Genomic DNA, 17,767 nt, shown 5'->3' with positions numbered 1-17,767 from the left:
AGACCCCGATCTCTTCCGGCCTCTGCCCGCTGGGTGCTGCTGTGATGCACCATTGGTGTGGGCAGCCTCCTCCACACTCCCAGCCTGCTTTGCAGGTGAGGTGCCAGCTCTCCTCCTGCCTCTTCCTGCTGCCTGCTGCTGTGGTGAACCATCGGTCTTGCCAGTCTCCTCCACACTCCTGGGCTGGCCCAGTGCAGACCCAGTTCTCCTCCTGGCTCTCCCTACTGCCTGCTGCTGTGATGCCCCATCGGTTCGGGGAGTTTCTTCCGCACTCCCAGCCTGTTGATCTATTGCTGCCAGAGACTTCTGCTTAGTTCTGCGGCCTCTAACAGGGGCCTGACAACTTTCCCCCTCTCCCTCCCCCTCCTCTGGACGGCCTCGATTGTCACCCGTGGTGGATGCAGAGGTGGACTTGAGCCTGCCCCTACCTCTTCTTGGCCCGGCCTGTACCCTATCCACTGGCAGGGCAGCTTTCTCGGAGCCTGGCTCCGGGTCTTCCCTGCGCTGGCATTGCTGGGAGTCCCCGGTCTTTGCAGATCGGTGTTTCCGCTGTTGGTCCCTGGGAACGGTTGAGTCCTCTGCTTCCGCCTCAGTCTCTCTCTGGCTGCTCAGCAGAATTGGAGCTGGATTGGGGGCTGGGTTTAGGCTGCTCTCACTACACTCCCCAGTGTCCAGACTTGCTGTCTGCCCCCTGATCATTAATAGTGAATGTCCACTCTCTTGCATCGGTGCCGTGTCGCCCGAGGCCTCTCGCTTCCCCACGTCCTCACTGGCTGCACCGCACTGCTGTTCTACCAAAGCCATGGAGCTCCTCTCCTCATTCATTTGCTGCCTGTGGCCTCCCTTTCCACCTTCAGGGCTCTGTGGCTGCTCTGGTGCTGCCTGAGGGCCCATGCCGCTCCCCTCTTCCAACGGGCTCTGTCTTTTTATCTCTGGAGGATTGTCAGCCAGGTCTCGCACAGTCGGAGCTGGGCAATCCACAGTGGGTACAATGGGCACAGTGTCTTCTGTTTCTTCAGCTTCTCCGCCGCGGTCCAGGTCTGTGGTCTGGTTCTGAAAGAAGAAGGGCTGGGTTTCCTCCTCAGCCCACTGACTACCCTCAGGTATTCCCTCACTGGGCTCTGAGCGAGGTGAAACTGTAACAGTACGCTCAATAGCAACATCCGCCGAGAGTAGCTGCGTAGCCTCTTCCTCTGTATCGCTCACTGTCACAGCATCCCCTATGGAGGAACAAAGAAGGTATGAGTTTCACTCTAAAACACATGTTAAAGCCAAGGACATAACTCACTTGCTTACAGATTCCCTGCCCACTCTAAGGTCCTTACAGCAGTCAGCAAGGATCACGGAGTGACATTCTCTCCGCAGGATCAGAAGGTCAGGGGTACAAATGCTGTGCCAGCATTCCCTATTGGTTTGCTCAGCCATTTAAGATTCAACCATGTTGCTGTGGGTCTGGAGTCACACGTAGGCCAGACCAGGTAAGGATGGCAGATTTCTCTCCCTAAAGAAAATTAATCAACCCCTGACAGCAAGGTGCAGAGCTGGATGAACACAGCAGGCCAAGCAGCATCATAGAAGCAGAAAGGCTGACGTTTCGGGCCTGGACCCTTCATCAGAAATGGGGGAGGGGAAGGGCGTTCTGAAATAAATAGGGAGAGAGTGGGAGGCGGATAGAAGATGGATAGAGGAGAGGATAGATGGAGAGGAAACAAACAGGTCGAAGAGGCGGGGATGGAGCCAGTGAAGGTGAGTGTAGGTGGGGAGTTAGGGAGGGGATAGGTCAGTCCAGGGAGGACGGACAGGTCAAGGGGGCGGGATGAGGTTAGTAGGTAGGAGATGGGGGTGCGGCTTGAGGTGGGAGGAGGGGATAGGTGGGAGGAAGAACAGGTTAGGGAGGCGGGGACGAGCTGGACTGGTTTTGGGATGCGGTAGGGGGAGGGGAGATTTTGAAGCTTGTGAAATCCACATTGATACCATTGGGCTGCAGGATTCCCAAGCGGAATATGAGTTGCTATTCCTGCAACCTATCGCCCTCAACCGTGTCTCCCACATTTCCCGCAACTCATCCCTCACACCCCATCCACGCAATAAGAACCAAAAAAGAATCCCCCTCGTCCTCACATACCACCCCACCAACCTCCAGATCCAACGCATCATCCTCCGACACTTCCGCCATCTGCAATCCGACCCCACCACCAAAGACATCTTTCCCTCCCCACCCTTATCTGCTTTCCGGAGGGACCACTCTCTCCGTGACTCCCTTGTCCGCTCCACACTCCCCTCCAGCTCCACCACACCCGGCACTTTTCCCTGCAACCGCAGGAAGTGCTACACCTGCCCCCATACCTCCGACCTCACCCCCATCCCAGGCCCCAAAAAGACTTTCCACATCAAGCAGATGTTCACCTGCACATCTGCCAATGTGGTATACTGCATCCGCTGTTCCTGTTGTGGCCTCCTCTACATCGGGGAAACCAAGCGGAGGCTCGGGGACCGCTTTGCAGAACACCTACGCTCGGTTCGCAATAAACAACTGCACCTCCCAGTCGCGAACCATTTCAACTCCCCCTCCCATTCCTCAGACGACATGTCCATCCTGGGCCTCCTGCAGTGCCACAACGATGCCACCCAAAGGTTGCAGGAACAGCAACTCATATTCCGCTTGGGAACCCTGCAGCCCAACGGTATCAATGTGGATTTCACAAGCTTCAAAATCTCCCCTCCCGCTTCCGCATCCCAAACCAGCCCAGCTCATCCCCACCTCCCTGACCTGTTCCTCCTCCCACCTATCCCCTCCTCCCACCTCAAGCCGCACCTACTAACCTCATCCCGCCCCCTTGACCTGTCCGTCCTCCCTGGACTGACCTATCCCCTCCCTAACTCCCCACCTACACTCACCTTTACTGACTCCATCCCCGCCTCTTCGACCTGTTTGTTTCCTCTCCACCTATCCATCTTCTATCTGCCTCTCCCTCTCTCCCTATTTATTTCAGAACCCCCTTCCCCTCCCCTATTTCAGAAGAAGGGTCTAGACCCGAAACGTCAGCCTTCCTGTTCCTATGATGCTGCTTGGCCTACTGTGTTCATCCAGCCCTACACCTTGTTATCTCAGATTCTCCAGCATTGGCAGTTCCTACTATCTCGGTATGAATGCCTCGATTAAACTGGTTCCACCACATCTCCGTGGAGCACATTCCAGTCTGACCCGCTGTGTCAAGAATTTTTTTTCTCACCTCACACTTATTTTGCAAACTACTTTAGAACTGTGCCCTCTGATTCTCCCCAGCGCCTTCTTGAGGGAAATTAGGGAGGACAACAAATGCTTTTCCAGCCAACGACGCCAACATCCAGTAAACAGATGAAAAATGAATTACCACATTACATCTGTGGATCCAGTTTGAACAATCTGTAGGGAGGCGATGGCCTAGTGGTATTATCGGTGGACTGTTAATCCAGAGACCCAGATAATGTTCTGGAGACCTGGGTTCAAATCCTGCCATGGCAGATGGTGGAATTTGAATTTAATAAATATCTGGAATTAAGAATCTAATGATGACCATGAATCCATTGCTGATTGTCGGGAAAAACCTATCTGGTTCACTCATGTCCTTTAGGGAAGGAAACTGCCATCCTTACCTGGTCTGGCCTACATGTGACTCCACAGCTATGTGGTTGACCTTTATCTGCCCTCTGGGCAATTAGGGATGGGCAATAAATGATACCTGGCCAGTGACGCCCTCATCCCGTGAATGCATTAAAAAAAAGTTTTACGATCTTACCCATTCCCAACGCATTCCCTGAGCACATAGACTGGCATTCCCACTGCAGTACTGATAAGAGTGCTGCAGTATCCAAAGACTGAACCAAGACCCTCTCAGGTGGACATAAAAAAAAATCTGTGGCACTATTTCGAAGATTATCACTTAAAAATCAGATGATTTCATTGCTGTTTGTGGGAGCTTCCTGTGTACAAATTGGCTGCTGCATTTTCCTCCTTTGGAGAAACAGGGCTGCACTTCAAAGGGATTTCAATGACTGTGAAGCACTTTGGGACACTCCATAAGGAAAATACTGCACAGTCATCTAGGAAAGCACTAAGCAATAAGTGGCAAAGAGAAACTGCACCAAACTCCCTCAGAAGATCCCCTAACCTCTATTTAACATTGGGATATGGACATATCAAATTTCCTCAAAATCCCTGCGCAGGCATTGCAATGCGATCATTTATACCCACTACATGACCAGGAACTGATGCTCACTACTACATGCTACAAACTTGATCACACTCAGTGATGGAAAGCCATAGCGTGCTCTGTCACAAGAACATAACCGTTCCATTTAGGGTGGAAGACCGATCTAATTCTCTCGCTTACTCTCGGCGTTTCCAGGCTGACTCCCTCGATAAAAACCAGTGGTAAAACAGCTCTGGAAAATTAATATGCAAGTCTTTGCAGTTCTGCACTGTTTTCATCGACCTTTATTACTATTCCCCAACCATGGAATGTGGAAAATGACAATTCCAAAGGTGTAACAGAAGGAATCTCTGCCTGTCCCCTGTTGGCCTGCACTCACTCAGACACAAAGCAATGTGAAACAGGTCAACGTCTTCCTGGTCTCCTCTGGCCAATAGTGATACGTCAATCAACACCACATAAGAAAAGATGATCCTAACATTGTCACATGACTTTTAGTGGGAGCTTGCTCCATGCAAATTGAGAAACGGGAATCCAGGCTATTCAGCCCATCAAACTGTTTTGCCATGTGTTTAGAACCTCTGCCTCAATGCCATTCGCCCATTCCCCACATGCCATCTCCACGTCCCTGATGTCATTAGTTTTAGGAATATATCGATTTTGGTCTTGAACCTGATCAATGATTGAACTTCCACATCCCTCTAGGGTAGAGAATTCCAAAGATTGGCCATCCTCTCTCTCTTAGTGAAGACATTTCTCCTCACCTCAGTCTTAAAGGCTCTACCCCTTATCCTGGGATTATTTGGAATTCAGAATGAGAAACATGTAAAATTATGAAGATAATTGATAAGATAGAACCAGGGAGGTTGTTTCTCCTGGCAGGTGAAACTAGAACTAGGGGGCATAGCCTCAAAAATAAAGGAGGAGCAGATTTAGGACTGAGTTGAGGAGGACTTCTTCACCCAAAGGGGTGTGAATCGGCGGAATTCCCTGCCCAGTGAAGCAGTTGAGGTTACCTCGTTGAATGTTAAGGCAAAAAGATGGATAGATTTTTTTTTAAAACAGTAAAGTAATTAAGGATTATGGTGAGTGGACAGGTAAGTGGGGCCGAGTCCACCAGAAAATCAGCCATAGTCTTATTGAATGGCACAGCAAGCTCAACGGGACAGATGGCCTACACCTGCTCCTATTTAGAGACATAGAGATATACAGCATGGAAACAGTCCAACTCGTCCATGCCGACCAGATATCCTAAATGAATCTCGTCCCATTTGCCAGCATTTGGCCCATATCCCTCTAAACACTTCCAATTCATATCCCCATCCAGATGCCTTTTAAATGTTGTAATTGTACCAGCCTCCACCACTTCCTCTGGCAGCTCGTTTCATACACGCACCACCTGCTGCATGTAAAAGTTGCCCCTTATGTTCCTTTTAAATATTTCCTCTCTCATGTTAAATCTATGCTGTCTAGTTTCGGACTCCCTCCCCCTCTTCCCCCCCACCAGGGAAAAGATCTTGCCTATTTACCCTGACTTTATAAACCTCTATCAATTCGCACCTCAGCCTCCGACGCTCCAGGGAAAATAGCCCCAGTTTATTCAGCCTCTCCCTATCGCTCAAACCCTCTAACCCTGGCAACACCTTGTAATTCTTTTCTGAACCGTTTGAAGTTTCACAACATCCTTCCTATGGCAGGGAGGCCAGAATTGCTCGTAATATTCCAATAGTGGCCTAACCAATGTCGCAACATGACCTCACAACCACCAAACTCAATGCACTAACCAAAAAAAGGCAAGCATTAATGCACTCTTCACTATCCTATCTGCCTGTGACTCCACTTTCAAGGAACTATGAACCTGCACTCCAAAATCTCTTTGTTCAGCAGCTCACCCCAGGACCTTACCATTAAGTGTATAATTCCTGCCCTTTCCAAAATGCTGCACCTCACATTTGTCTAAACTAAACTCCATCTGCCACTCTGCAATTGCTAAACTATTAATCCAGAAACACAGCTAATGTTTTGGGGTATCTGGTTCGAATCCCACCATGGCAGATGGTGCAATTTTAATTCAATCAAAAAAGAATCTGGAATTAAAAATCTACTGATCACCATGAAATCACTGTTGATTGTTGGAAAAACCCATCTGGTTCACTAATGTCCTTCAGGGAAGGAAATCTCACCTGGTCTGGCCTACATGTGATTCCAGACCCACAGCAATATGGTTAACTCTCAACTGCCCTCTGATTTGGCCTAGCAGGCCATTCAGTTATACCAATTGCTACAAAGTCTCGAAGAAATGAAGCTGGAGTGATCACCTGGCATTGACCTAGGCACAGGAAAAGACAACAGCGGAACAGCACTGTCGACCCTGCAAAGTCCTTCTCGCTAACATCTGGGGGCCAGTGCCAAAACTGGGAGAGCTGTCTCAGAGACCAGTCAAACAACAGCCTGACATAGTCAGACTCACAGGATCATAACTTACAGACAATGTCCCAGACACCACCATCACTATCCCTGGATATGTCCTGCCCCGCTGGCAGGGCAGGCCCAGCAGAGATGGCGGCACAGCGTTGTTCTGGGAGTCGTTCTGGGAGTCCTTAACATTGACTCCAGACCCTATGGAGTCTCATGGTTTCAGGTTAAACATGAGCAAGGAAACCTCCTGCTGACTACCACATACTCCCCTCCCTCAGCAGATGAATTGGTACTACCCCATGTTGAACAACACTTGGAGGAAGCACCGAGGATGGCAAGGGCACAAAACGTACTCTGGGTGGGGGATTTCAATGTCCACCGCCAAGAGTGGCTCAGCAGCAGTACTACAGATCGAACTGGTCGGGTCCTAAAGGATAAATCTGCTAGACTGTGTCTGCGACAGGTGGTGAGGCAGCCAACAAGAAGGAAGAACATACTTGACCTCATCTTTACCAATCCTCCAGCTGCAACTGCATCTGTCCAGGACAGTATCGGAAAGAGTGACCATCGCACAGTCCTTGTAGAGACGCAGTCCCGCCTTCACATTGAGAATACCCTCCATCGTGTTGTGTGGCACTATCACCACACTAAATAGGACAGACTTTGCACAGATCTAGCAAATCAAGACTTGCTAACCAGTCTACCATGAGAAACCTTGTTGAATGCCTTACTGAAGTCTATATAGATCACGTCCACCACTCTACCCTCATCAATCCTCTGAGATTTTTTGAAGAAGTACCAATCAAGTTAGTGAGACACGATTTTCCATGCACAAAGCCATGTTGACTATCCCTAATCAGTTTTTGCCTTTCCGAATACATGTAAATCCTGTCCCTCAGGATTCCCTCCAACAACATGCCCACCACCAACGTCAGGCTCACTGGTCTAATAGCTTCCTGGTTTTTCCTTACCACCTTTCTTAAAGGTGGCACAACGTTAGCTGACCTCCAGTCTTCCAGCACCTCACCCGTGGCCATCAATGATACAAATATCTCAGCAAAGGGCCCAGCAATCTCTTCCTCAGCTTCTCACAGGAGTTCTAGGCTACAGCTTATCAGGTCCGAGGAATTTATCCACCTTTATGCATTTTAAGACATCCAGCACCTCCTCCTCTGCAATATGGGCATTTTTCAAGATTCACTATTTATTTCCCCATGTTCTCCATCTTCCATATCTTTCTCCACAGTAAACACTGATGCAAAATACTCATTTAGTATCTTCCCCCATTCTCCTGCAGTTCCACACATAGGTGGCCTTGCTGATCTTTAAGAGGCCCTATTCTCTCCCAATTTACCCTTTTGTCCTTTATGTATTTGTAGAATCCCTAAATTCTCTTTAACCCTATTTTCCAAAGCTATCACATGTCCCCTTTTTACTCTCTTGATTTCCCTCTTAAGTATACTCCTACTGCCTTTATACTCTTCTGGGGATTCACTGCTGTCTATACCTGACATATGCTTCCTTCTTATTCTTAACAAAAACCTCAATTTCTCTAAGTCATCCAGCATTCCCTACACTTACCAGCCTTGCTCTTCACCCTAACAGGAACACACTGTCACTGGACTCGGTTTATTTCATTTTTGTAGGCTTCCCATTTTCCAGCCATCTCTTTACCTGCAAATATCTGTGCCCCCCGACCCCTGACCCCACCCAATCAACTTCTGTAAGTTCTTGCCTAATACCGTCAAAACTGGCCTTCCTCCAATTTAGAATTTTAACTTTTGGATCTGGTCAATCTTTTTCCATCACTATTTTAAAACTAATAAAATTATGGTCACTGGCCCCAAAGTGCTGCCCCACTGACACCTCAGTCACCTGCCCTGTCTTATTTCCTACTTATATTTCCCCTGGTTCTAGAGTCACCAGTCAAGGGAAACATTCTATCTACATCAAAACTGAAAGAAATTTGTTCAGTTTCCTAAATTGCAAAAGAGACTACAGTGCCAAAAAGAAAACCTCATTGCTACCAAACACTTTGAGAAGTCTCACGTTCCCTGTATTTCTTAAATGCAAGTCTTGCTTTTCTTTTTAAATTTCAGGTGTGTATTTTGCCTTAATGGTCAGCATAGATATGGCAAGCTGAAGGGGCTGTTCTTGCGCTGTATAGTTCTGTGTTCTAGATCACTTGTTTTTCACTGCTAATACTAACTTAACCATAAAAAAGAGCAGTTCCTCTCCTTCCTGCCTCCTGGTGGTGCTGTCGAGTACAAAGGCTCCGAGCTTCACAACAGAAACATATGCAGTAACACACAAAAGTCGTCACCGGCCATATTGAGTCAAACAAATTTGAGATCAAACACAAGCAAATGTGCAAGATTCGCTAAGATTATTTAATCTTTGAACAAGACCACTTCAATGCAATAATAAAAAGGGACTGTAAATGACTAAAGGCAGGCCACGAAAGATGATACATAATTTGAAGGTACGTATTATTCAAACTCAGTCTTGCACTGCCGTCCAGTTAGTCATCATTGATGTTGAGGCCTTGGACAAGGAGGGAAGGGACCTCAGGGACTATGCTCCATAGTGCAAAGGTCAAAGGGAAACCAGGCAACACTCAACTCATGAGAAGTCTCAATAAGACTCAACAGGAGGAAACGTTTCCTCTGGTACTGGCTGTTCTGTCACAGGAGATCGATTCAGAGCTTGGCCAAAAGACCGTGGCAGGAAGGTGATGAGTTGGCTCACGACCACCTTCTCAACAGAGAGTCAATAAATGCTGGCCTAGCCAGCCAAGTGTAGATCCCTCTGTAATCTATGAGGAGACATATTTTAAATAAAAACATGGACAGTTGCAATAATCTGGAATGCAACACCTGAAAGAACAGACAAAGCTAATTTGGGAGATAACTGAATAACTATTCAAAAAGGATAAATTTGTCAGGAAACTGGAAAAGAAGAAACTGGGGTAGGCAGTCAAGGGAACTAAAGTGGAACTAACTGGACCAGTACTTTTGAGAAACCAGCATTGGAAACAATGGGCCAAATAGCCTCTTTATACAGTATCATTTTATAATTGCTCCTTCCAAAAAAAAGGTTTTCTTGTCATTATTGAAGTTCCTACAGTGATTCATCAACAACAATCTGATCTTGTTGTCAGATCTGTAAGGAGTCGGCGGTAGCGGTGGTGGGGCGGGGAGTTGCTGCCAGGCAACAGAAAGAAAATTGAAGGGGGACCTGAACCTTTGATCAGTCAGACACAGCTCTCACCACCTGCAAAGCAGCACTGATAGAAGGTGAGCTGGATTTAAAAAAAAAACATGGACACTACCCATCTCATTTTTGAAGTTGGAGATTTCCGAATAATTCAGCTTGCATAAACAGATTGTGACAGAGATTAACCAGGGTAGTGGTCATCGGGACAGGGTGGGCTGTAGCCTGGCAGCTTTGGAAGGATGCATGGGGAAAATTAAAGTCAGCAAGGGGCTCCTGTTCTCCATTTGCTAGCAGCAAGTGATGCTGAAAATACGGAAACATAGAGAATAGGAACAGGGGTTGGGCATCAATATGATCATAGCTGATTACCCAGTTGAGTAATAAAAACAGAAGTTGCTGGAGAAACACAGCAGGTCTGGCGACATCAGTGGAGAAAGTTTCAGGTCCAGTGACTTTGCTCCTCTACACAAATCTTCTCACTACAAATGCCAACATACAATTTGCCTTGTTCACTGCCTGCTGCCCCTGCAGTGTTTACTTTCAGCGACTGGCTACAAGGACACCCAGGTCTCATTGCACCTCCCCCTTTCCCAATCTATCACCTCCCAGTTTTTGCTACAAAGTGAATAACTTCACATTTATCCACATCATTACATTTAGTTCCCTCAATTAAGTCATTAATATATATTATGAATAGCAGGGATCGAAACACTGATTCCTGCAGTACTCCAATGGTCACTGGCTACACTTAGAAAGTGAACTGTTAAATTTGACCGTTTCCTGTCTGCCAGCCAGTTCTCTATCCATGTCAGTACACTATCCCCAATCCCATGCACTTTAATTTTACATCCTAACTGTACTCCCACAAAGTCTGCAACCTCATGGCCTGGCATATCCCCCACTCAACCATTACCATCAAGCCAGAGTATTAACCCTGGTTCAAAGGACAGTGCAGGACGGTATGCCAGGCCCAGGCATAGCTGAAAGTGAGGTATCAACCTGGCGAAGCTACCCAACAGGACTACTTGCATTCCAAACAGCATAACGAGCAAGTGACAGACAGAGCAAAGCAATCCCACAACCAACGGATGAGATCCAAGATCTGCAGTCCTGCCACATTCAGCCGTGAATAGTGGTGAACGATTAAACAACTCACTGGAGGAGGAGGAGGCTCCACAAATATCCCCATCCTCAATGTTGGAAGAGACCAGCACATCAGTGCAAAAGATAAGGCTAAAACATTCACAGCAATCTTCAGCCAGAAGTGCTGAATGGATGATCCATCTCAACTTCCTCCAGCGGTGCCCAGCATTACAGATACCAGTCTTCAGCCAATTCGATTCACTCCATGTGATATCGAGGAATGGTAGGAGGCACTGCAGACTGCAAAGGCTATGGGCCCTGACAACATTCTAGCAATAGTACTGAAGACTTGTACTCTAGAACTTGACACTCTCCTCGCCAAGCTCTCCCGGTACAGTTACAACATTGGTATCTGTATGACATTATGGACATCTGCCCAGGTATGTCCTGTACATAAAAAACAGACAAATCCAACCCGGCCAATTATTGCCCAATCAGTCTACTCTCAATCATCAGGAAAGTGATGGAAGGTGTCATCAACAGTGCTATCAAGCAGCACCTGCTCAGCAATGCCCAGTTTGAGTTCCACAAGGGCCACTCAGCTCCTGACTTCATTAGGTTTAAACATGGACAAAAGAGCTGAATTCCTGGGGCGAGGCGAGGCAAGAGTGACAGCCCTTGACATCAAGGCCACATTTGACCGAATGTTGTATCAGGGAGCCCTAGCAAAACTGGAATCAATGGGAATCGGGCAAAACTCTCCGCTGGTTGGTGTCATACCTTGCACACAGGAAGGTGGTTATGGTTGTTGGAGGTTGGTTATTTCAGCTCCAGGATATCTTTGCAGGAGTTCTTCAGGGTAGTGTCCTCGGCCCAACCATCTTCAGCTGCTTCATCAATGACCTTCCCTCCAGAGGTTAAGACGTGAGAATATTCACCGATGATTGTGCAATGTTCAGCATCATTCACTACTCCTCAGATACTAAAGCAGTCCATGTTCAAATGTAGCAAGACCTGGACAATATCCAGGCTTGGGCTAACAAGTGGCAAGTAACAGTTACGCCAAACAAATGCCAGACAATGCCAATCTCCAATAAGAATCAATCTAACAACTGCCCTGCATCTGTCAGTCCCCACAGAAATTGCAGACAGCCTCTCGAGAAATACAAGAGGCTTGTAGCCAGGCCAAGATCTGACAATGGGAACACAAACTATGCGTGGATATGTTTGCCCAAATTTTACTTCTGAAGCTTTCTTTGCTGAATGTTCGAGACTGAAAGGTGAATGGTGGTGTCACCCCTTGCAGTGTGTTATTAACAGCCACAGTATTACTCGTTGGAGGTACAGAGCAAGCATGTGATTAGACTCAGTCTTCAGGACAAATCAATGACTTCCAACGTACATGACTTTTCAGGGCTTCTCCTGTAGCTGGAGAAAGGAATGCAACTGTTCAACAACCTCTAATTATACAGTGTTTTTTAAAACCGAGAACCGTCTAAGGCACTTTGCAGAGGAGAAACAAAGATCACAGAGAAAGAGGGAATGTACATCAATAAAACTTTCACTTCTTCACAATGCCCATATGTACTTTATAACAATGAAGTGCTTTTGGAGCTTTTTTTTTAATATTTGTTCTTGGAACACAGATGTCACTACCAGCATTTACTTCCCATGCCTAATTCTCCAAGACAAGGTGATTGTTAGTTGTGTTTTGAATCGCAGCAGTGCACTTGGCGTAGGTATGCTCAGAGTGCTATGAGGGAGAGGGGTATAGGACTTGGACTCAGCAACCCTGATGGAATGGTGACATATTTCCAAGTCAGGATGGTGAGCGTCTTGGAAGGAAACTTTCAGGTGGTGACGTTTGCATGTATTTGCTGCACTCGTCTTTTCAGATGGTAGAGGTAGTGAGTTTGGACAGTGCAGTGAAGACTTGGAGCAATAAAAGTGTGCACTATCACCTACACTTTTAACAGACCATTCATTTCATTGCTGCATAGATTGCCTATTATCTTTGCCTGCGGGACAAGTAGCTACGAGTGAAAACTAATTCACAAACTGAAAGGTGTCATGAATGAAGAACACAAGTTATTTTCTTTATTCTGAAATGGAAGTCGATAGAACAGAATTATAAAATGGTTACAACTCAGGAAGTGACTATTCAGTCCCTTTGTCAGTGCTGGTGCTGTGCAAAAGCTACTCAACCAGTCCCACTTCCCCATCTTTCTCTTCAAATAATTATCCAGTTCCCTTTTACATGGAAATGAATGCAAAGTACTGCAGATGCCGGAAATCTGAAATAAAAACTAAAAGCACTGGAGAAACTCAGCAGGTCCAGCAGCATCTGTGGGAAGAGAAACAAAGTTAACTTTGAGTCCCGCATGACTCTTCTTCGGGATTGTGGTGACGGTTTGGGGGCTGGGTTTGAACAGGTAAATGGTATGTTGGCCATTATTGCAAGAGGATTTAACTAAAGGAGTACCAAAGTCTTGCTGAAATTGTATAGAGCCTTGGTGAGACTGCAGCTAAAGGATGGAGTACGATTTTGGTCTCCTTACCCAAGGATATCATGGAGACTGTGCAACAAATCCTCGTCAGACAGATCACTGCTCTGGTAGGATGGCTGACTGAGGACAGATTGAGGAGACGAGGCCTTTATTCTCTGGAGATTAGAAGACTGAGAGGTGATCTTGTTGAAGGATTCAAATTTTTTTACAGACCTCAATAGTATAGACCCAGGGTGTTTCCCTGGCTGTAGTTCAGGTAGTGGGTGGGGGAGAATCTAGAAAAAGGATCACAGTCCCAGAATAAGGGGCAGTCCATTTAGGATGAGATGAGGAGGACTTTGTTTATTCAGGCACTTATGGTTCAAGGCTAAAGGCAAGACATCCTATTGTGCGAACAGAGTCAGGTAACAAGTCCATAGATTTGGGGACCTGAACTGACTAACTTCATTCCTTTAAGATTCCCTACCTGTGGAGGTTCAGTCATTGAAGATGTTCTTGACAGACTTTGAGATATTAAGGGCATCAAGGAGTTCAGGGATAGTGCATGAAAGTGACATTGAGGCACAGCTCATCCATGATCATACTGAAAGGCCGCACAGACTCAAGGGGCTGAATGACCTACTAGAAAGCTTCATCCATTAACACTGCCCTTGTCACTAACACTGTCTCTGCTTAGCTTTGAATTACAGAATCTACACTCTGAAGGTTGTACCCAGTGGGAACTAGATCTCCGCTCAGTCATTTCATCTCATCCCTGCACACATCAGAGCCCAGGGTAAAACCCAACAGTATCTCCGTGAACGTTGTGCAGGGTTTCAAGCTTGACACATAAACAGTTTGAGCCTAAAGTAACATGCTTCACCCTGACTACATGCTTCGGGATCTCACCTTTCAAAATGCCTTTACTGAACGTTGGAGACTGAAAGGTGAATGGCTGTGTAGCCTCTTCTTCTGTATTGTCCACTGTCATGCTGCTATCTGTAGAAGAACAGGGAGGGTGCATGATCAGATGTGGTCCACGTGACAAAGTCGTTTTCAGAACTAATTTTCAAGTTTCTCCAAAGATCCGAGGGTAAAGGCAAGAGTTCAACTTTTCGATCAGAGTGAGATTACCAGTTCCATGTCCAACCCTGACTGATTCAATCCATACAAAGATAGACAGAGGAGTCAAGCTGGAGTCAGACAGTTCCGAGTCCTAATTCCACCCGTCACTCAAGAACTGCATCTAGGCCAACACTGTAGTGATGCTCTGCCAGAGCTGCTATTTTCTGATGAAATGTTCGCCCTTGCGGGGGAACAGAAAGATCCCATCGCACTATATCAAAGAAGAGCAGCAGTTCTCCCCTAATCTCCCCCGAGGCAATATTTAGCCCGCACGAGCGCCACTATAAACAGATCATTTGGTCACTACTTCAAGGCTGGAATGTAACTCAAAAGCACTTCTTTGATTGTTAGAGTGTTTTGGGATGTCACGCGGGATTCTGAAGCAATAAAAACCTCTTGTTTTCTTTTGCAATGGGAATGCAGTTACAGCAGAGGTAGAAACCACTGTGAAAGGTAAAGATAGCAGTGAGTGGAGATGGATAAGATGTTCGGTTTGAGCAGGACACAAACTTGAGAGTCGACGAAAACGCTTGGGTACACAATTGGGTTAGATGGTGAATAAAACTCCCCCGACAGATACCCAACAGCACCTTATAACTTGCAGTAGAACCCAGGAAGACAGCGCTACTGTGTACAGTCACTGGATTAGTAACCGAGAGGCCAGTTAAAGCACTGGGGACATGGGCTGAAATCCCACCATGGCAGCTGATGGAACTTCAATTCCAATTGAATCTAGTCTCAATGATAATGACCTTGACAACTATCATTGATTGCAGTAAAACAATTTGGACTCACGAGTGCCCTTTAGGATAGGAAATCTGCCACCCTTACCCGGTCTGGTCTAATGTGACTTCAGACAGCAAACATGGCTGACTCTTAACTGCTCTCAGCTCAAGGGCAATTAGGGATGAGCCACGTCAGCGACACCCAAACAAAGGAGATTTATAACAAACCTCGGTTAAATCATGTTGGAATACTGTGGACAATTTACATCATTAAAAACTGAAGATAATGCAAAAAATCTTTACTAGAACATCACAAAGACGGAGAGATTACAACTATCAGGAAAGACTGGATATGATCAAGTTCTTTTCTCTTAAAAAGAAAAGAGGGATGGAGGGTGTAACCTGCCCGAAGGTTGTCAAGAGTTAGAACAGGTTTGGTTGGGCAGATAGAAAGATGACGCTTCCACTTAGGAGTTAGAACTCATTAGACTGGTAGTCATAAATATAATTCAACAGGAAATTCAGGAAAAAAAGTTCCAGTGGGAAACTGGAACTTGTACTGCAGGAGGTAAGACAAATAGATGAATAAAGCGGAAGCAATTGTGTATATGAGGCAGAAAGGATCGAAGAATATGACAACATAACATGGAGAGGAGTGGGAGGTTTAGGAGCATAGGTGTCTGCTTAGATCCTTCAGACTGAATGACCAGTTTCTGATCCAATATAGGGATATTTCCAATTATACTGCACTCAACCATCTCTATAGGACACACAGCCTGAAGGTCACCGTCAGAGGAAAACTAGATTTGCACCAAATTCATTTTATCACATTCCTGCAGGCACAGGATTCCACAGGAACATGGTATAGTCTCTCCATGAGCAGTACAATAGGCCCATGACTGATTGGGGCAAATCTCCCTATTCAAGGACACAGTGGTTTTAAATATGTTCTTCCACGAGATGTAGCCAGCATTGAGAGCCAATCTCTAAACTCTGTTTGACTCTTACATTTGAAAGCGTCCTCGCTGGGTGCCGGAGACGGAAAGGTGAAAAGCTGCGTGGCTTCTTCCTCAGCTTTGCTCACTGCTGCTGTGTTACCTGTGGAGGAACAGGACAGGTTTGTGATTCTTCTCTAAAATATACACTGTCTTCAGGCTTCACTTACTGCTCGACTGCGAAAAGCAAGAATGCCAAACCACTTCCAGCCCCCTGCCCAATCTAAGCGAGCGGTTTATCTTTCTGTACAGGATACTTAATCGGCTGTGGATCAGTCAGACAACACTCTGACCTCCCAATCAGTCGGCCATGGGATCAGATCCTACTCCTTAGTCTAGACTATGTAATGCTGTTTGACACTGGAGTGACCCCAATCACGGAAGATCGCATCACGCTATTTCAAAGTAATAGAGGAGAATCCTCCTCAGTATCGCGGTCAAATTTTATCCCCTAAACTACATCACAAAATGCAGATATCTGGTCATTAGTTCGCGTGGGACCTTGTTGAAGCTAAACTATCAGCCACATTTCCTACATTGCAACTGCTTACATTTCAAAAGTACTTTATTGAGAGCCAAAGCATTTTCAAATGCTCTGAAACATAGTATCTAAACATAAAGTTCATTTTCCCTTCTGCAAAGGAAATCTGCTGACAGCAGACACAGAAAGCACCGCAGAGAGAATCGGGATGACAGATCGGATGTCAGGACAGAAACTATTCACACAGTTGATGAAATCTGTGTATGTTGTAGGTTAAGTAAAATGTGCTCAGTAAAACCGGTTGCTATGCTGTAAATCTACTTTCATTTACACTGCACTGGTCCCATCATTTGCTGAAGACTGCCAATCTGGTGTTAAATGGCAAAATTCACATTTTGTAAGCTCAGTGGGACACTACATTTTGCACCATTTTATTGCATCACTGCAATCTTCGGACCCCACAGAAACAGCCAATGGTCTCTCCAGGAGAACCAACAGACACTTCTATTAATTTTAGGTCTGACATTTGAAGCATCTTACAAACTCGAAGGGGGAGCCTTGGATCAAACCTTACTTTTGCACATGTCTTTGCCGAATGTTGGAGATCGAAAGATGAATGGCTGTGTGACATCTTCCTCTGTGTTGCTTGCTGCTGCATTGTCAGCTGTGAAAAAACAGAACAGGTGTAAGATCGGCCTTTGTCCACCTTAGCTGTGAAAGACCAGGTGTAGGTCTCACATTCAGTCAATACTGAACTGATTGAACATCCCAGCTGTTACCTAGAAAAGATGGCACACAGTGGTTCTGTCCTTGCTTCGGAACCAGAGAGCTGTAGGTTTGGGTCCCACCCAGGGAGCTTTGAGAGCACCACCTGGGCTGACACTCTAGTGCAGTGCTGCGGGAGTACCTCACTATTACAGGTACTACTTTAAGATGAGATGTTAAACTGAAGACATGTTTGTCTTCATAGGCAAGTAAAATTATCTGTTGTGACACAGATTCAGTGTTCTCCTGGGTGTCCTGCTTCATATTTAGCCCTCACCTA

At 46.3% G+C, this 17,767-nt stretch overlaps 1 protein-coding gene across 2 annotated transcripts in view; it reads right to left on the bottom strand.

Annotated features, from left to right (window-relative positions):
• Positions 1-17,767, bottom strand: part of mdc1 (mediator of DNA damage checkpoint 1) — a 40,633-nt gene that overhangs the window by 9,167 nt on the left and 13,699 nt on the right. For both annotated transcript variants that reach the window (XM_048616615.1, XM_048616614.1), the window contains 4 exons: positions 17,297-17,386; positions 16,255-16,344; positions 14,306-14,395; positions 1-1,220 (listed from right to left, as the gene is read on the bottom strand). The exon at positions 1-1,220 is cut by the window's left edge and continues 555 nt beyond it. In XM_048616615.1, coding sequence (XP_048472572.1) covers positions 1-1,220; positions 14,306-14,395; positions 16,255-16,344; positions 17,297-17,386 — 1,490 coding nt within the window. The remainder of the gene's footprint in view (positions 1,221-14,305; positions 14,396-16,254; positions 16,345-17,296; positions 17,387-17,767) is intronic.

This window comes from Rhincodon typus, chromosome 35, assembly GCF_021869965.1.
Source record: "Rhincodon typus isolate 14 chromosome 35, sRhiTyp1.1, whole genome shotgun sequence".
Taxonomy (NCBI): domain Eukaryota; kingdom Metazoa; phylum Chordata; class Chondrichthyes; order Orectolobiformes; family Rhincodontidae; genus Rhincodon; species Rhincodon typus.
Note: the sequence above shows the minus strand (reverse complement) of the source record. Positions and strands in the feature narration are given on the sequence as shown.